This window comes from Patagioenas fasciata, chromosome 14 (assembly GCF_037038585.1).
Source record: "Patagioenas fasciata isolate bPatFas1 chromosome 14, bPatFas1.hap1, whole genome shotgun sequence".
Lineage (NCBI taxonomy): Eukaryota > Metazoa > Chordata > Aves > Columbiformes > Columbidae > Patagioenas > Patagioenas fasciata.
This window is the reverse complement of record NC_092533.1, coordinates 7585097-7604086: the sequence shown is the minus strand read 5'-3', so window position 1 is coordinate 7604086 and position 18990 is coordinate 7585097. Positions and strand designations below refer to the sequence as shown.

The 18990-nt window shown below is 47.0% G+C and overlaps 2 protein-coding genes across 15 annotated transcripts; one reads left to right on the top strand and one right to left on the bottom strand.

The window, feature by feature from the left end:
- Nucleotides 1-193: 193 nt before the first annotated feature.
- HNRNPH1 (heterogeneous nuclear ribonucleoprotein H1) lies at nucleotides 194-17929 on the bottom strand. 14 transcript variants are annotated; one of them, XM_065849241.2, is made up of 15 exons: nucleotides 17796-17929; nucleotides 17126-17236; nucleotides 9647-9706; nucleotides 8525-8662; nucleotides 7519-7674; nucleotides 7184-7327; nucleotides 5530-5668; nucleotides 4349-4527; nucleotides 4056-4127; nucleotides 3843-3982; nucleotides 3542-3677; nucleotides 3293-3376; nucleotides 3106-3177; nucleotides 1903-1995; nucleotides 194-1335 (listed from the first exon to the last, which is right to left on the bottom strand). In XM_065849241.2, the coding sequence occupies exons 2-15, from the start codon at nucleotides 17172-17174 to the stop codon at nucleotides 1211-1213; spliced, it is 1587 nt and encodes a 528-aa protein (XP_065705313.1). In that variant the 5' UTR covers nucleotides 17175-17236; nucleotides 17796-17929; the 3' UTR covers nucleotides 194-1210. The 14 variants fall into 14 exon arrangements, with proteins under 14 accessions (XP_065705313.1, XP_065705322.1, XP_065705319.1 ...); XM_065849250.2 differs by lacking the exon at nucleotides 9647-9706; XM_065849247.2 differs by lacking the exon at nucleotides 17796-17929 and having other exon boundaries at nucleotides 194-1451; nucleotides 17126-17400.
- LOC136107874 (deoxycytidine kinase 2) lies at nucleotides 10545-16401 on the top strand. The gene is made up of 7 exons (XM_065849254.2): nucleotides 10545-10715; nucleotides 11599-11714; nucleotides 12113-12306; nucleotides 12577-12724; nucleotides 13062-13177; nucleotides 14683-14782; nucleotides 16092-16401. Exons 1-7 carry the CDS (start codon nucleotides 10616-10618, stop codon nucleotides 16113-16115), a joined length of 798 nt encoding a protein of 265 aa, XP_065705326.1. The 5' UTR covers nucleotides 10545-10615; the 3' UTR covers nucleotides 16116-16401.
- Nucleotides 17930-18990: the final 1061 nt, after the last annotated feature.

Here is an 18990-nt window from a genome sequence, read left to right as displayed (position 1 = left end):
GAGACATTCAAACACATGGGGACACATTCCTGTGAGATCTGCTCTGGTGAACCTGCTTTAGCAGGTAGGTTGGACCATATATTCTCCAGCAGCTCCTTCCAACCCCAACCACTCTGTGATTCATTGAGGGAGGAAATTCCAGAGCTCAAAAGCTGTAACTAAGCTGCTTATAAAACCACATCTCTAAGCATGGTGTTTGACAAGTGGAATTTATTGAAACATGGTTGCACCAAGCAGCAAAGTCCATTGACACAGCATTTTGAGTCCAAAGAGAGACCCCCACATACAGAAGGACCCTGGCCCCCATGTGCAGCTCTGAAGAGCTCTGGTCAGGTCCCAGACTTGGTTTTGTTCACCAACCCCCATCATTTAACACCCCCCCCAAGAGCAGCTTCTAGGTGAGAATCTCTTTAGAAGCAGTAACAACGCACATGGCAGAGGCATGTTAAGAGTACTACAGCCACCAAGGACACACAGTGACACTTCCACAGGTGTAGCTACACCCCAGAAGCTGGAGGTCAAGAAGGAATGAGTTCCAGTTTTTAAAAGGAAGATTTATTTAACAAGTTTCACTTAGCGCAATACACCTAAAAAGGAAATCACAATACAATGAAAGATTAAATCAAGGCCTCAGAATTTTATACGAACACCAAGACCAAAATCCTAAAGTAGCCGTATTGCGTCTCAACATGTTTCCCCCATTAACTTAAAAAAAAAAAGCTTTAACGTGCCTTACAGGATATTAAAAGAAAGAAACTAGAACTAACATGCCAAATGTTCACTTTGAATTTCAGACACAGCTCCTATATTGTCTCTTTACAAAAAAGCATGTCTCTTTCAACATGTATTCAAAACAGTGTTGATGTAATATGGTATAAGAGCAACATTTAACGTAATTCAAACAGCTTTAACCTAAATACGCTTAAATGCTTAAATACACTCCTACAACAAAACTAGAGAAACGCTCAAAATTGTTTAACAGTTATAATCTTTACTCAACTTGGTTATTACATCCTAGATGAATGTTTATTTTTGTATGTTCAAAAATACTGAACCTGAAAGGTTTTAAAATAACAATCCTCAATTCACTTACAGTAAAGCATAAATCACAAGCTTGTATTGCAAAACTGTTAAACTTAAGTTTTTTGTTTTTTGGGGTTTTTTTTGTTTTGTTTTTTAAAAAAAGATGCGACCAAAAGTCAGCGATTGGTTACATTCCCCAGCCACCACTCATGTTGGACATGTTGGACATGCCGCCCATGCCGTTCACTCCCATGGACGCGCGGTTCCCACTGCTGTAGTAGCTGCTGTTCATGGCGCCCTGGCTCCCGGGGTCTGAGGGGGAAAACCGACAGCAGGTTCACAGCTGGCTCAGGCCGATTCGTAGCATCCTTCCCCCAACGCCTGTCCTTGCTGCGCCACCTCGTAAACACCAGCCACTGTGCCCAACACTGCAAAGCGTCAGTTTACAGCTCCGTACCCAAAATTAAAGTTTATTGGTTGTTCATTAAGAGCCAGCTGTCTTGCCCTCCCCCTTTGAATTCGGGGTTTCTGTCCCTGTTCTGTGGAATTGGAGAGCACCCCCCTCCCACAGACCATCCCCTCTTTGTACACATGTAGTCAAACCAAGTTGCTCTCCAGATTCCACACAGAGAAGTGATCAGAGTAACACAAGTCTGGAGACCAGCATTTCATACAGAAGAATTTCCCAAATCCCACCACCCCTGCCCCCTCCCCACCCAGCTCTGTGGGTTTTCAAATTCACAACAGCCAAGTCTTGGACTCTCAGGGCTTGTGCTGCCCAGTCTGTACCATGGCCGGTCAACACCAGGAACAGCACCTTAAGGCACGCTAAGCCAGCAGCACTTGCCCCACCTAAAACCAGTGAAGAAATGCTCTTACCATATCCACTCATGCTGCTTTGACCACCATATCCTCCTCCGTAACCCCCGCTCAGCTGCTGGTTAGCTGGACCACCATAACTGGATTGGCTTCCTTTCAAGTTAAGGATAAATGCATTTAGAACTCACCTGTCCAAGTCCGTTCGTTATCAACAAATCCATCCTTGACCTCACTCACAGCTCCCCTGCTCTGCACTACCGTTCTCTCTCATCCAGGTAACTTTAGTCCCAATAGATATGGCAGAAAGCTCAAAGTAAGCAATCAAGTTTCTAAAGACACTGCTACAACTGAGCAGCAACAAGTACTTTAAGAATTATTATGAGTGCTTGTGATTCCCAAGCTCTTGCTGCAAGGGTTTGCTTTTGCAGTTTCTACAGACCATACATAGCAGGATCAATCTGCTGTTGTATAAAATACCTCTAGAGACTTAAACATGGTTTTAAATGCCCTCACAGGAACGCAGCCCCTGCCGGTGTCCAGCCCTTCAGGGGAGACACAGCTCACTAATGGGAGTTTTTCTGTGTACAGCCCTGACAGGGACTCACTGTTGTTCCACACTGGTTGTGCATCACAGCCCTGCTACAGGAGACCTCTACTTCAGCTTAGTCCCTACTGCCCCTCACCTCATCACTTGCCTATACTCTGACAAACATTTTTTTAATCATCATTAAGGTATCAGCATGAAACTTCAAACATTTTGTAATCACAACATCACAAAAGCAGCACTGTATGTACATACCTGCATATACACCCCCACCCCACCAGCCTTGAGAAAGAAACCCCCCAAAACCAAGCACCACCTTGGTCTCTATGAAACTAGTCAGGTATCAAGAAGTGTATCTGCTTTAGAGACATGAGTGTGGCTTTGGACTTGTGTTGCAAACACACAATTAAAATTTTCAAACATTTTTGGAGTTTGCTAGAGCAATTCAGACAGTTTCTATAAATTCCAAATCTATTTTCCCTCCCCACCAAGACCAGGCTTGAACAGCAGGTCACTGAGCACAGATATGTCCTCTATCACCAGACCACACTCTGGTCTGAAGATAGAACACACAAAGGGGAGGAGAATAAAAGAACAGGCATCTACCGCTTCACTTCCACACCACCACAATCCCCTCGTTGCCCCCCAACACAACACATTTGGCACCATGGCTTCTTCAACCTATTAACTGTTCAAATATCCTCAAAACATTTATATACCTGCCAATGTGCTAGTGTTCCAATCTTGGACTACTCCTTCCGATTCCTTGACTGCGTGATTGAGACAGAAAGCTGGATATCAGTTTTTATGTTAGCAGTGTAAACAAACAGGAGCTGTACAAGAAGAGCCAGCTCCTTTAAATATCAAGGGATTGTTTGGAAGTGCAGTTAGACTGCTCACACGTACCCATTGCTCCCATCATCTGACTGCCGTAGGCACCACCAGTTCCGCCTGCTGTAGAGTTCAAGAAGAGTTCTACGTATCTGTGTTCTGAAAGAAAAGAGTTTTGCCATGAGACCATTTCTCACCAAACCCACGCACAGTTTGCCTCACTGCAAGTCAAGGCTGCAATAAAGCCTTTGGCATCCCAGTAACAGCCACACACACTGCAGTGTGTTTTCTCTCATGCTATGTCTCCAGCACAGTCACACTTACGCATATTTGCTTTGTCTTTGGACATGGCCGCCACTGCATCCTCATGAGTAGCAAACTCCACATCTGCCTCTCCAGTTACTCTGCCATCTGGTCCAATTTCAATGTGTACTCTTACAGGGTTCAGAGGTGAGAAGAACTACATACAAAATAGTCAGACAGATTAAAACGCACCAAACGCAACAGCTCAGTTTTACAGCAGCTCTCTAAAGGAACACTCATCAACTGCAGTGCAGCTGACATGCCCAATAACCACCAAATCTTAAGGCCATGCACATGAGGGAGCAGCAGATTTGGAACTCACGTTGTAGATGTCATTCTCCGTAGCTCTGTAAGGCAGACCTCTCATGTGGACGCAGTGGCCAGTCGTGCTCTGGAAGGTGGACGTCCCGTCGCCGTATCTGTGGTCCGACATCCCTGCAGAGAAAAGAGTCCATTCTAGGTCTTTCAGATGTATTTTAGTTTCTTTTGAGACATGTCGTAAGTTCAGTTACTATTCCTATTAGAGATCTCTTACCTCTTCCAAATCTATCAGACCCAAAACCATAGCCATCATTATACCCATTGTAGTCATCATAACCTCCATAACCTATAAATAGATTGGACAACATGTTCATTTCAAATACAGAAAGAACCCAATATACATGAAAACACTACAAACAACTAGTATTACAACATCCAATCACTTCTAGAGGAAATAAAGCCAAGCACACGTACAAACCAGCAGTTACAAAGCAGGGAAGACACTACCATACCCAAGGGTTACTGCTTCTCAGATGAGCAGCTCCCTCTTGGACTCCACATTCTTACCTCCTCCATACGCTCCACGCCTCATTCTTTCCAAGCTACTTCCTCTACCAAGACTGTTATATCCGCGCGTCAGACCAGGTCTGTCATACGGACCGGGTCTCTGCATTGCCAAGAGCTTGCGTGGAGGGTCGTAGTGAGTGCGAACTTCTGCTCGACTACTCTTGAAGATCTCAATGTACCTAGAAGTGTTTCCACAGAAAGAAGTCAGTCTTCAATTCCTGCCACAAATACTTCACAGCTTCACATTAAAAACAAGCCATTTAGTCATAGCCTCAGAACTGGCAGTATAGTTTAAGCCAGGTTTCTTTACATTACGTAGGCAATGACATACTATTGCAAGCACTACATTACTTTCAAATCAGTGTTTTTTCAAGAAATTACAATTACTCAAGGGCTTACGTGCTCCTCATACTTCACAGTATCCCAGCCTTAAGGGTGGGGGAGCAACATTGATTCCCCACCCACCTCCCCCCAATTTAAAGTGTTAGTCAAAAAAACATAGGAGGGACTGACGTCCGCTCAACTCAGCACTGTTTTGCTCATATGGCAATGTAAATAGAGGGTTAAAAACCCGATCTCCACCAGGATTTTAACCCATCAGGATGCTACAAAAAGCTCTGCATGTGCTAGTGAACCCAGCCTATGCTGCAGTGATTCAGCGTAGGCAAAAAGTGCATGCTTCAATGAAAAATAGTCACAAGTAAAATAGAATAAAAACCCTTTGTGACAATTTCTTGAAAGCTATGCTTATTACATTGAAGATTAATACAGTAAGAAATATTGTTACATTTCAACTTATAAAACAAGTTTAGAAAGTATCACATTTTCTTATGGTAGTTAAGAGTACTGTGCATGTCTTTAGAGCTAAAAGGCAAAATTGGTGCTATTTGAGAAGTTAAAGCCATAGTCTCTCAACTTCATTCCTTTCAAGCTATCAGTTTTGCACTCCTGTTAGTACCAGGTTTCCAAAGCACAATTAAGCTTAGTCCAATTTTATCTTCCATTTTGGGTAAAGCCAATCAGCCTGTGCCACATGCACATCAGCCATACTTCTATTTATCACTGAGTTAGAGACCAAATTAATACTTCTATTTGGATATTAACACTTTCAGAAGAGAGAATATGGATTTACTTGGTTACCATAAGAAAAGTGACATAGCCAACCAACCATCCATCCCCACCTGTGCCCTATTCTTTCCTTGTGTTTCTTTAGAGCCTTTTCAGCTATTTCCTGTGAAGCAAACTGCACGAAGGCCTCCCCCGTACTCCTCCCCTGGAAGTCCACCGGCAATGTTATCCCATTTGGCACGATTTCCAACCCTTCAACCCAAGGACAAATAACCCCAGTAGGGGGGCAATATTAACATCACAAGCCCAGTCATGAGTTTTTCTTATAGCTTTAAATACACCAGAATGTTAACACTTGTAAGTGAATGGTATGCTGATTCTACAACACTAGAAGAAAAACCATGTCAACAAAGAGATCCATGATCACATACCATTCAGTTTATGTTCTTAACACACCCTGCAGAGCACGGAAACATTCTGAGTGTCATGGACAACACCTCAGATAAGGCATCTAATGCAGGGTGCATTAAGAAGTTTACATATTATTACAAACCTTTTCAATTCTGTGAAAGTATTTAAGATGAACTTTTAAATATAAATTAAATTTGAACACAGCAAGTTAAACAGCTCTATATATAACAAGTATTTTTACTAGAAGTCAATCAGGTAAAATAATTAAGTCTTATGCAAACATTAAGTCTCAGCATTATTTTTTTATCTTTAGGAGTGCTCAATTAAGAAAAAAAATCATGAACTAATTTCAAAAGTAATAGTCTCCAAACAGAAGAGGCACATTTTGTATATTAAGTACATTAACAGCTTTTGAAGTTTGATTTACTTAACCATGTAAGAAATAACTTTAAATGCACATGCTTAGGAATTGTTCTTGTTCACAATAGATTAGATTCAGAAAACAAAACAAAAAAACAAGTTCTGAATTTGTTAAACTGGAAATATTTCTACTGTATTTTAAGGCAAAACCAGTAAGCTCAATTATATCTTGTTACAGCAAAACATTCCAGCTAATTTTAACATTGACATTTAAAACCTACTACTTCAAAAATACTAGCAAGTTAAATCTGAGATAAATCAATAGATTTCATTCTTCTGAATTGGAATGCTATTAAAATTCCTTAAAAAATACAACACCTGCAAAAAAGCAAGAATGAGTCAATAAAAGACATTATCTCTTCCATAAAAACCTGAAGCTGCACATCAAGGGGTTTCCCCACTTCCCAAGAAGGGAAGTGGGGAGGGGGGGAAATCTGTATTTGGAATTGAGTTCAGTAGGTTGGATTTTTTTTTCCTTTTTTCCTGGAATCTTATTCAATACTAAGTCTAAAAGAAGCCATGTGTAGGACACATGCCCCTCTCAACAGCTCCTGCTCCTTGTGCTGAGCCCAACAGCAAGCGTGTTCTACATCTTCCACTGAAGAGTGTGAATGGGCTAAGACTGGGGGTGGAAATATCCTCCCATTTGAATCAGTCACTTTTAATTTGGGAAGCGAGACACTTGTTTTCTGCTATCCTTACTTGGAACAGCATGTCCACTAAGTATAAAACAGGACAGCTTTTCAGAGGTCCCTCAGTTATTTAATAAACAGTTACTTCAAGAAAGGATCCCTCAAGGCCAGATTATTAATGGAATATTGCTTATTTACTTTTAAAACTCATCAGAATACTGCTGGAAGTACTACTGGGCAATCCGTACTTTTTTTTTTTAGCATAGACCAATAGTTCTACAGCTACTACTTTTATCCCACATACCTGAAAAAAACTGCACAATTTCTTCTTTACTACAGCCAAATGGGAGTCCTCTAAGACGTACAAAACCATCATTAGCCGTATCAGGGCTGTTGGGACCAGTATGCTTCAGAACCCAATCCATTTCAACGTTGTTTGACTTGAAAACTGTAAAAGGCACTTAGAATTAATGCATTCTGGAATGTGCAACAGTTTAAGTAGCTTGCCTTGAAACTAGTCAACTTATGATACACAAGTTCATTTGGCCTTTCACATGCATTTTAGAGAAACAGAAAAGCAATTAACCAAAAACCCATCTAGCACAAATACATTTAGTCAGTTACTAGACCAAGTCAAACCTTCAACATATCTGTGTCCCATTGTTTCTCTGTCTTTTTTCAGTGCCAATTTCACATCCTCCTCTGATTCAAGTTCAGCAAATGCTTCTCCACTTGGTCTGCCCTCCCTGGTGTAGATGAAACGGATACCCAAAGGCCCATTTAGAATTTTGCAATCTGAAAATGAAACAAGGAGGCCAGAATTATTACAGGAACGTTATGAATTTCATTGAAGTTTCAGATACTCTAGAAGGAAAAAATAAATACGTATCATATCATCTCAAGAAAACAAAACCAGCAGGTTTTTTCTTATAACTTATGGTGATCAATAAACTAAGGCACTAATTAAAATAAAGCTACCCCTCTCAAGTCTGAAAACTAGCACGACATTAAGGATAAATGCATATTAAATACCTATTTTCAAAGCTTTGCTGCTTGAAGTCAAGTTGAATATGCTATCTGCTTTTGACTGTAACACAGACTTTCTCATCAACATGAAGTGAAACAAGGAGTAGTAACAATCAATGTAAGTGTAATCAACTAAATCAGAACTAAGTCCACTATGCAAAACTGCTGAACCAGTGTCTTAAAAGTCTCCAGCCATTTAAGCAAGTGTGCATTTACCACCATTATTTATTACTGTGGGATGCTAATAATTTGGGGAAAGGACACAACATACTGAACACTTAACATAACAAAGCCTACTAGGACAACAGCAAGAACTTAACTAATTTAGCTCAACCTGAAGAATTTCTAAGTTTTCTTTAAAATGGAAGCTTCTTTTTGGCTATCCCAGCAATGCATAGACCAAGCCCCTTTGTGCTCAGTTCCCACTAGGAAAAGTACAGCCTTCCACACTGCATCCTAGCTGAGGCACTTCTTGTATTACAAACTTTACCAGCTACTGAAGTGCCCTGAACACTTTCTACAACTCTCACTGCAGTATTCATAGCCGGTAACCCCAGGAGGAACCCAGAATTGACATGAGAGCCCAGCACCTTTCCCACCCCACCCAGGTTCTGCTTACCAGAGAAAAACCTCTGCACTTCCTCGGTGGAGCAGGACCAAGGCAGCCCTCTGACTTTCACCACATATCCCTCGCTGCTCTCCGTGTTCAGCATCACATTGGGGGTGAGGCTCTGCTCCGTCTCAGCTTCTGTGGTTGCTGGAGAAGACCAAAGCAGACCCTTTGAGCGGCTGCCCAGCACGGCCGCCACCCGCACCCCCTCAGAGCGCCCGGCGGCCCCCTGGCCTGTGCCCGCCCGCCCCCGAGCCTCCTCTACCTTGGACCGCTGCCCACCTCACACACACACGCTGCTCCCGCCTACCCGCCCCCCGGCCCGCGCCCAGCCCCCGTCCCCGCACGCACACATGGTGGGGCTCCGCGGTGGTTCTAGGGCTCCGAGCCTGATCCGCTGTCCAGAGAGCGCCTAGTCCCGGTCAGGCGGCAACGAGCGGGCGAGCCTGTGGCGAGAGCGCGCTAGGAAATGGCGGCGGGTGCTCCCGCTTCCGCTGGGCCGGCCTTTCCGCCGCACAAAGAACCCTGGTCCCAGACACCGCCCTGCCGGGCCCGACGCCTCGCAGCCCCCGCCGACGCGCACGGCGCCCGTGTCTCACAGGAGAGCGGCGAGCGGCCGCCGGGGAGCGGCTCCCGGGAGGGCTCGGGGGGACCGCGGCGTGGCCGGGAGCCGGTGGCGGGGCGCATGCGCATCAACACCGGAGGGCTCCTGCCCCGCCCCCGCGGGCCCCAGCTGCGCATGCTCTGTGCTGCCACTGCGCTCCGCCCCGGAACACACACCCGCCACACAAACGCTTCCCGCGCTGCTCCCGACAGGTTGCGCATGCGTCCTCGCTAATCTAGGTCCCACCGCCCCTGGTAGCCTGTGCGCATGCGTCATCTGCCTAACCACCCTCCCAACCCACCCCCCCAACAAAGCCACGGAGCGGGCTCCCGCGCAGAGCGCGGGGCGGAGCAGCGCGCATGCGCCGCTCTCACACTGCGCATGCCCCGCAGGCTGTTCCCCCCCCCGTCCCCCCGCCCGCGGAGGGGGGGACCGGTCCCCGCTACCGAGAGTGGCCTCCTCCCGCACCAGCACGGCACAGTGAGGAGTCTGGCTGAACAAAGAGGTGTGTGGGAACTAGCACTTACCAGCTTCAAATGCTGACGCTACCCCACGTGAAACAATCTGCTCGCTTCGGTCACTGAAGCCTGGTGTGTTTGTAGGAGATGGGGAAAGAAGAGACATGGGTCACAATTATCATAAAAGAAAGGAAACTGTAACTCCCTCCCATCTCCTCCAAACACACCAGACCTAGCTAGATTTCACCCTGAATCTCATTATTGTACAGGCAAAAAAGTTACAGGAATAGCTACAGTCACACAGCCTAAGAATACTCCATCCCCTTTTTTTACCCTGGACAGACCAAGCAGTTCATGTCTCAACTTGCCCACACAGGTCAGAGAACTCATGCCAAACATTAAGCAGACTACAAAAAGCCCCAGGGACACAGACACAGGAATTTAGGAGCTGAGAAGCTGCTTAGAGCAGCACCTCCCCCTCCACCCATGCATGTTTCCTTTGCAGCTGGTACTGAGAGCCCCGGGCTGAGCCACTGCACTGCCTGCAAATCCAGGTTGCCTCATCCCTTATGTAACTATGTGAAATACTGAGTTTAACAAATACCAATCCACACTACTAACAACTACCTCCCCCCAAAGCTTTCTGAAAAAGGGGAAAAAAAAAAAAAGGATACTCTAGGATACTCTCAAGTTTGTCTCTAAACCAAACAACGTCGAGAACTTGTTTACATTAATGCAAATCAGATCAGTAAGTGGAACAGTTTTACTGTAAATTCCTGAACAAGGCTCTGCTCGATTTCACTAACACCCATCTTAAAAACCCCGCGGGGCAGCAGCCGCGCTCCCCCGGCCAGGCGGGAGCAGGGCGGGAGCGGCAGCAGGAGCGGCCGCCACCCGCCGCGACGGGGGAGGGGGCAGCGCCTCCGCCTCCTCCCGGGGAGTGGTGGCGGGACACGGCCATCCCGCCCACCGGCTGGCGGGAGACTTAAAGTGAGCCGGAGCAGCCGGGAGCCCCGTGTGCTCCCGCTCAGCGCCGCCATGTCCACCCCCGCCAAACGGCACTGCCGCAACCCCGCCGGCTCCCCTGACTCCAGCTTCCAGAAGCGCCTCAGGAAGATTTCCATCGAGGGGAACATCGGTGAGAGCTGCGGCGGCGGGGACGGGGTGGCTGGGCTCTGGGGACAGAGGGGCCCTGAAGGGACACAGGTGGCAAAGACGCGGCTGGGGGGCCTTTTCGACCGACCTCTACAGGGCAGCGGGGGGATCCTGTGGAGGGAGAAGCGCAGCCGATGGTCATGCGCTGCCGCCAGGCCGAGTCCCGCTCCTGGCGACACTCAGAAACTGGCGCCATCGCCTGGTAGGGGGAGGGGTACCCTGCCGTCCACAGCCACCGCCCTGCCCAGGCGGGACACGCCAGGTGTCCGTTACCGCAAGGACGCAACGTCCTCTTTCGCGGCTGACATGTGTGTGTGGGGAAGACTTTAAAGAGACTAAACACCCTTCCAGGGCTCAGCAGAGCCCCCCTCGCCCCGCTCACGCTCCGCACCGGGGGCCATGGCGGCGGCAGCGCGAGCCGCCTCCCGCGCGCCCGGCCCGCAACTGCGTCACCCGCTCGCCCGCCGGCGCCAGCTCGCGGTGCGCACGCGCGGCGGCATTTCCCCATCGCCGCGCAGGCGCAGCAGCGCCCCCTGCCTGTCCGCCCGCACCGCGCGCGGAGCCCGCTCCTGAAATGGCGGCACAGCGGCGGCTCAGCCAGCTCCCTATCGGCCGCCAGGCACGGCCTGCTGGCGCCGGAGATTAAACCCGTTTTCTGGAAACGTGCCACTAGCACGGTGCAGACGGTCCTCGCCAGCCCTTCCCCAGCGCCCAACCCCATTCCCTGCTGCCCAAAGCTTCCCCTGCAGCTCCACACCTCAAACACCACAATGCCCAAAGCTTCTGAGAAACCTCACAACCACCACTCTGTCAGTAAGATCACAGTCTGACCTACACCCTCTGTGACCTTTTCACATCTTCTGCAGCTGCAGGGAAGTCAACATTTGTCAGGCTGCTAGAGAAACACAGCGATGAGTGGGAGATCATCCCTGAACCCATTGCCAAGTGGTGCAACATCCAAACAACTGAAGATGAATATGAGGTAGGTGTGCTGGATCCGAAGCTTGGGGAGATGGGAACAGAGGAGACTCAAATGATTGGCCACAAAATCATGCCAAAATACTTAGCCTGGAGCATCCAGAATCATCCTATCTTACCCACTGGTCAGACACTGAAACTGTGAAGGCTACTTAGGAAGATGCTATTAAATCCAAAAAGTAGGCCTACTCCACAGAAATCACATTGAAGTCTGGAACTCCACAAACAACCTATTCTAAAGAGGCTGTCGTAAGGACCACCCTCAGCTGAGAAACAAATCGCTTTGTTCCTATGCCTAAGTGTTTTCCTAAGGAAAAAAATACAAGGCCATGAATTCTTACTTAACACTCCAGAAATCTGGATTGGAAAAATACATTGATTTTAAGTTCCCTTGTTTCCTAGGAACTTTCAACATCTCAGAAGAGCGGAGGAAATTTACTTCAAATGCTGTATGATAAACCCACAAGATGGGCTTACACATTTCAGACCTATGCTTGCTTGAGCCGAGTAAGAGCACAATTAAAACCTGTCTCAGCCAAGCTACGTGAAGCAGAACATCCAGTGCAATTTTTTGAAAGATCTGTGTACAGTGACAGGTAAGTACTCTCACAGTGCAACAAGAGTTCAAATTAAGAGCTCCAAGTCTTCATGCTCAAAGACATGGTGCTGGGGAAACCCTTGATATTAAACTAGTATCTGAAAGAAGCAGGTTTGATTCAACAGATAGGAGGCTGAATGGTATTAAGAGTATTTTACAGATGTAAGAGTGGGAAGCCCATTTTCTGTACCATAATTCTGGTTCCAATGAGAAGTGGTTTAGTTCACTTTGGTCATTCCTGGTATGAGACTAATGCCTTTCATTGCAGATATGTATTTGCATCTAACCTGTTTGAGTCTGGGAATATTAATGAAACGGAGTGGGCTATTTATCAGGACTGGCACACATGGCTTTTGAATCAGTTTGAATCAGATATAGAACTGGATGGCATGATCTACCTAAGAACCACACCTCAGGTATGTTCACTAAAGATGAAAATATTTCAGCTTCAGTATCTAGGAGCTTTAGAGGGTACAAAAAACTAAGTACTAATGACATAATACTTCAGTGACTAACACTGATTTAGCTCCCCTATCTGAAATGTAATGGGAAGCCTATCAAATTCAGATTTCATTCAAAGATCGAATGAAAAACCCTCCCTTCTGAGCTACTGTTCTATTTAACTAATTTATTTGAAGTTAATGCTCACTAATGTCTAGCATTAGTACTTCTGATTTAAGGACCACTTTATCTGTTTGGCTGATTTAGCCTTCAACACATGTATAATGTTCAGGCTTGTACCTTTTTTCCCAGAAATGCATGGAAAGGCTACAGATGAGGGGAAGAGAAGAGGAGCAAGGAATTGAGCTAGAGTATTTGGAAAACCTGCACAATAAACATGAAACCTGGCTTCACGAAAGGACTATGAGGTACAAACCCATTTTTTGTAGAGGTGTTTCAACTTAGAACAAGGTTCTTTACCACCTTACACTAAAGTTGAGTAGGGATAAAACTAAGATTTAAGTCTTACTTCACTTAGGCACAGTTGGAAGGACTTATCTTTAGACCCACTCCAAGTTTCTTGGCACAGAGATAATTACTCTAGGTTATACATAGAGGGAAGGTCATCTGTTGCCAGGGAGGTAGAAACTTGGCAAGAGATGAAACTTCATCTAATTTAAAGCCTCTGTTAAGCATTAGCTTCAGCTAGAAAGCTGTGCAGTTCTAACTGCAGCAAGAAGCTTTTTGTTAACTGGAAGTACATGGAGTAGGACAGAGCTGAGACTGTTTGGGTGGCTGATCATGTAAGTTATTATGTGAGGGCAAGTCCCCAGGTAGCTTTAAACTAGGATGACTATATTTCAACAAGGTTTAAATATTAATCCTAGCTTTAAAATAAACAATCATCAGACAGGCTTTCGGCAGGTACTGTTGCACACAAGAAACACAGTGGCTAAGTAATCTCTGCGACGTTCATCCCTAATTTCCTTCTCATGTAAGGGGTCTCTAAATGCTAAGCCAGACTTTAGGTTTTCCCCTAGAGGAATCTGAAATACTCTACCAAATGGGAAGCAAAACAATTCCATGAAAAGTATGTTATTTGTGACATCTGCTTTCTCAAGTTTCATGTAGGATGACTGAAATGTTTATGAAACAAGAAGGCAATGTGTTTTTTGGAATTTTGGGAATGTTTATATTATGTACTCATTCAAAACTTGAGAGCAAGCATTTCCTGTATTTTTGATAGGAACACTGAAGTCTGCAAACCCAAGAAAGCTGTTCAGCATATTTACTGCATTTTAGAAATTCTTTTCACACTTAGGAAGCAGGGTAACTACTGCTTTGAGAGAACAATACAAGCAGTTGCACAACTACAGCTCCCACCTGCTCCTAACCTGTAGCCAAAATGGTCTTATCTCTGAGCCATTTTAAATACCAGTCTTATTACATGTTTAAGAGGTCATCCCCACCAAAGGAAGCTTTAAAACTTCATCTTTGTAAATGGATTAGTAGTTAACTAGAAAGAGGTGGGGGAGACACAGGGCAATTTATATTTTTTAAAACACACTTCCTCTTATCAGAATCACATTCCTGATAATTGATTCCATAGCAAAAAAATGAGGTAAAGGAAATTAAAGAATAAATTATCTTCCCACACACACTTGTACAATAAAAATATATATCAGAAAGCCAGATTTTCAAAATACATTGAAGTTGTGGTGATATGGTGTTGACTGGGTTATACAAGAGCTAATAAGGAATAACTTGGGCTTTATACTTGGGTCATGGGCATCACCATTAACATCTCAGGTGTAAGTGGTAATGTGAGCAATGCTGCACCCCTAGGAGGGCTTAGAAAGCAATTGGAAGAGCTAGATTTTATAGATAGTACTTTATACCATTTTTACTAGCATGATGTTTTTCCACATAACAGAGTTGATTTTGAGAACCTTAAAGAGATTCCCATTCTAGTTTTGGATGTCAATGAAGATTTTAAGAATGATAAGATTAAACAGGAGTACCTGATTAATAAGGTAAGTATGTTTCCTCATCTGCTTTTCTTCTGCAGTAATAGCTATAAGTTACCAATTTACATTCTTAACATTTGTAATGAAGTACTTGTTCAGGGCTAGTATAGTCAGCCACCCTCATATACTTTGGAAGCTACATGGGTGAAGAAAAGGCATTTTGCTTTCCTTTAAAAAAAAAATTAAAATCATTTAACCCCACCTCATTATCCTCACAATTCAAAGCAAAACTGTTTTTAAAGAGGGGCAGTTGTGGGGGATGCAAGTACCAGTCAGACTACTCTCCACCAAGTCTGCACTGCCATGTTCTTCATTGAATAGTTCACAGAATGATCCTGTCCAATTCATTCATGTCAGCCATGATGCCTTTAGAAAAATCTTAGTTATTTATGTCCCCTTGCATTCTGGGGATCTACGCTCTTCCCAGACAGAGCACAACACATCTGACAAATGCAGAAAGCTGAACCTTGTACACAGTTCTAAATGCATGAACTGACACTTCTAAATAGAGTTGGGAGAGTCAATTACCCATTTAAGGCAACAAGGTGGTAATAAATGGGTCATTCGCATCAAAATGGTGTTTACTAATTCCAATGAAAGGTGGGACTTAAGAAGTAAATGCCTAAAGATGATGTCCTGCTGGAGCAACGTGCTGTGTGCCCAGTCCACAGGAAAGAAAAAAAAAAAAAAAAAACACACAAAACAAACGAACAAAAAAACCCACCCCCACACAGCAAAACCAAACCCCCTAGCACTTAAGAGGCATCAGGCTCTTCCCAACACTCCAGAGCTCTAACATGACTTACTTCACTTAGGGACACTTAGACCTCCCTTTCCCCCACTGCCCCAGCAAAGCTGTTCTTCTAAGATGGAAGAGTGGCCAACTCTCTAACCATATAAACCATTTTCCCCATCTCGTTCTGGGTCACAAACTCAAAACTGCTGAAGAATTACTCCTTCAAGACAAGGCAAATTCTCCCAGTCGAACAGCTCCATGTGAATTAGGGAGGGGAGCACAGTGTTCAGCTGTGGAGTTTTGTTGGTAAATTATAACCTCACAGAAACTAGCAATTAACAGCTTAGAAAGTTATGAACCAAACTACACTCATACATGCCATCCAAGTATTTTTAATAATTAAGTTACTCAATTTTACCTAGTACTAAGTTATAAATCTTGGGATCACTGCCATCTGCTACACTGAAAAGCAGGTCATGAATTACACAGAGGCAGAACAGCACTTGTTTTCCAAGAAAGAAACAGAAGTCTTGATGTTGCTTTTTTTAGTGAATAAAGTATTTCTGCTTCTTTTTACAGGTCAAGTCTTTCCTGACTTCCTAAGAGCATGAAAATTAATTTGAATAACAAATCCCTGAAGTTCAAGAGTTAAACCTATCAGTGCATTCTTAAACAATTTAACTGAATGTCATACTTGTATAGCTTATTTGAAGGCAAGACTGAAGTGCAAAAATATGGGTTTGTTTGTTTTTTTGTTTTGTTTGTCTGACCTGTGTGGGTTTTGGCTAGAATTTTCTGTATAGTTAAAAGAAACAAATATGGGGTGCTTTGATACTTTATGTATATTCTTTGCTGTTTAATAAAGATTTTTTTTAATCCTTATTTTAAATATTATTGCCTAATAACTGGCTTTAACAAGAGAGGAGTTAACTGGTTATCAACGGCTGACAACCCAGTAAACAGAGATAGCAGGCGCTCAGGCAGGGCTGTTTTGCAAGAACTAGCATAGTTCACCATTTTGAGACAAGACTGTTATGGCGTCCAGAAACCTTTACTTTCAACTTCTGCTTTATTCAATTGCTCTTTTAACAGGATTTATGCTACTTAAGGATGATCGTTACTGTAGACACAAAGCTTACACCTGTAATAAGCTATAAATTTAATATATCTTGTTTACGACCTTGCCCCCGAGTAAACAAGCCCGCCCCTCCCGCCCTACACGTACGATAACGGCAGGAGCGGGCGGGGACGCGGAGGCCGCGACACGACAGCAGCCCCACGGCTGCTCCCGCCCCCCGGGCGCCACAGCGCCCGAAGCCGCGGCCGCCACGACACACGCGGCATTGGGGGAGGGGAAAGGCGCACGCGGCCGCGCCGTGAGGCCGCCACCCGCCCGGCCCGCGGACGCCCTCCCCCCCCGGGGCCGCCCCCCCTTCCCGGGGCCACGCACGCCGCTCCCGCCGCCAGCCGGCGCCAAAGTGGGGGCTCGGCAGCTCCAGAGCCCCGGATCGGGCGGGACCGGCCGCCCCTCCCCCAACCCGCACCGGCCTGGCCGCCCCACCCCCACCCCGCTTCCTCCCCGCCACCGCCCCCGCCTCGCCGCCGGGCCTTACCCAAGCCGGGGATCTCGCCCTCGGTCTCCTCGGTGTGACAAGGGTCCATCTTGGCCGCGCCTTCCCCACAGGGGCCACGAGAAGACAAAGCTCGATAAGGGCGCTCGGGCGCTGCGCAAACGGAAACAAAAGCTCAGCGGCCGCTGAAGAGACGCTCCAGCGAAGGCAGACCGAGGCTTTCCGGTCGTCTTTTCGCTGCTCCCACGGGGATGAGGCGCGATGAAGCCGCAGGCCCCACCAGGCCCAACCCGCCTGCTTGTTCCTCCTGCGCAGCGCCCTCCGCCCCTATAAATAGCGGCTGCCGGCGCTGCGCAGCGCCCTGACGTCACAAACCGCCCGCCCCTGCTCCCTCACCACCCGCCAGCCAATGGCAGCGCGACAAATTGAACCCGCCGGTCACGTCCGGCGGCCCCGCGGGGGGGGGGGCACGGGATCGGGGGAGGGCGGGGGGAGCGCAGCCGCCCCGGGGGGTCCCGCAACGGCCACGGCGGACGGCTGGGGGCGGCGAACCCCCGCGCACCCCGCTCGCGCACCGGGCCGAGTTCGACAGCCCCCCGCGGCGGCACGCCTCGCCTGTTTTTCTACCCAAACCGCAAACATGGCGGCGGCTTTGTCCCTCCCCGCCCGCCGCGCCGATCTTGCCCCCCACACCCCCGGCACCCCTGCTCACGGCGGGCTGCGGCCGCGGAGCTCCAGCAGCCAGCGGGGATCGGCGGCTCCGCGCACTGCAGCAGCGCCCGCCGCCGTCAGGTGGGCTGAGCTCCGCCTCCCGGCGCGGGGGGAACACGGTGGCGTGCGGACCCCTCCCGCCTGGCCGAGCGCCGAGCGGCCTGGTCGGGCCCGTCCCGCGGGGAACAGGCCGCAGGCCGCTCCGCTGTGAGGAGACGGGGGCAGGCGGAGCCGCCAGCGCCGGAGGCTGTGGGGCAAAGAGCGAGGGGCCGCGGCACAGGCGGGCAGGACGAGGCGCGGCCTGCGGGAGGCCTCTGCGCCGAGGTGGCGGCCGGGGCCGCGAGGAGGCCCATGGTCGGGCGGCCCGCGCACCGGCCGCATGAGGCCTTTTGCAAGCGGAGGTGCCAACAATGGGGAGAGTAACGGCAGTGGCTGAAAATCTGCCAGCCCTGAGCTTTCTAGATCGTGCTCTCGGAGTGACGTTTTGTTTGTCTGGGGTTAGGTGAGGCAGGTTTATTGGCCGCATCCCTGGCAGGGTGATACAAACGGCCTCTCCGCACCCTGCATTCCTTTGGCCCCACGCCTGGCCAGGCCAATCCCTCTGCAAAACAGTGTTACAAAGAATCATCAGCTAAAACAACTTTAGATTAAAATAACTGTAAGGGAGCCAGTGCGCTTGGAAAGGTGAGTGGTGACCTTAGGACTGCGGAGGTGTGGCAGCTATTCACAGCTTTGTTTCTGACTGCTTAGTGTAAACCAAATCCCTTTGCTAATTCCTATTGAAGCCTTTGCATTTTTTACAGTGAGTTAATGATAATTTTTGTCTTCTTGTATGTTGATAATCATATGCTGGGGTATATTTACGCTGTGTCATTTTATTAGGCCGATTGGTCTTTTTAGTCCCCTTTACTGCATTTGAATAGTGATGGTGAATAGGTTCTCTGTTGTTTACCCACCATGTGACTTCATGGCTTTGAAGTGGGCTGTACTGGCTGATTTCTTGCTATCTCATTTTCAGTGATAAATAAAGCCTGGTTTGCACAATACTTTCTTGATCACGTGTTTATGATAGTCGAACAGCACGCTGATGTAAGTTTTCTCCTTAGAGGTCTCTTAGGAAATTAAAATCATCCTGTGTTCACACTGGCAAGAAGTTCTGCCGCATGCATATTCTTCCAGTGTTAGAAGAAGGGTCA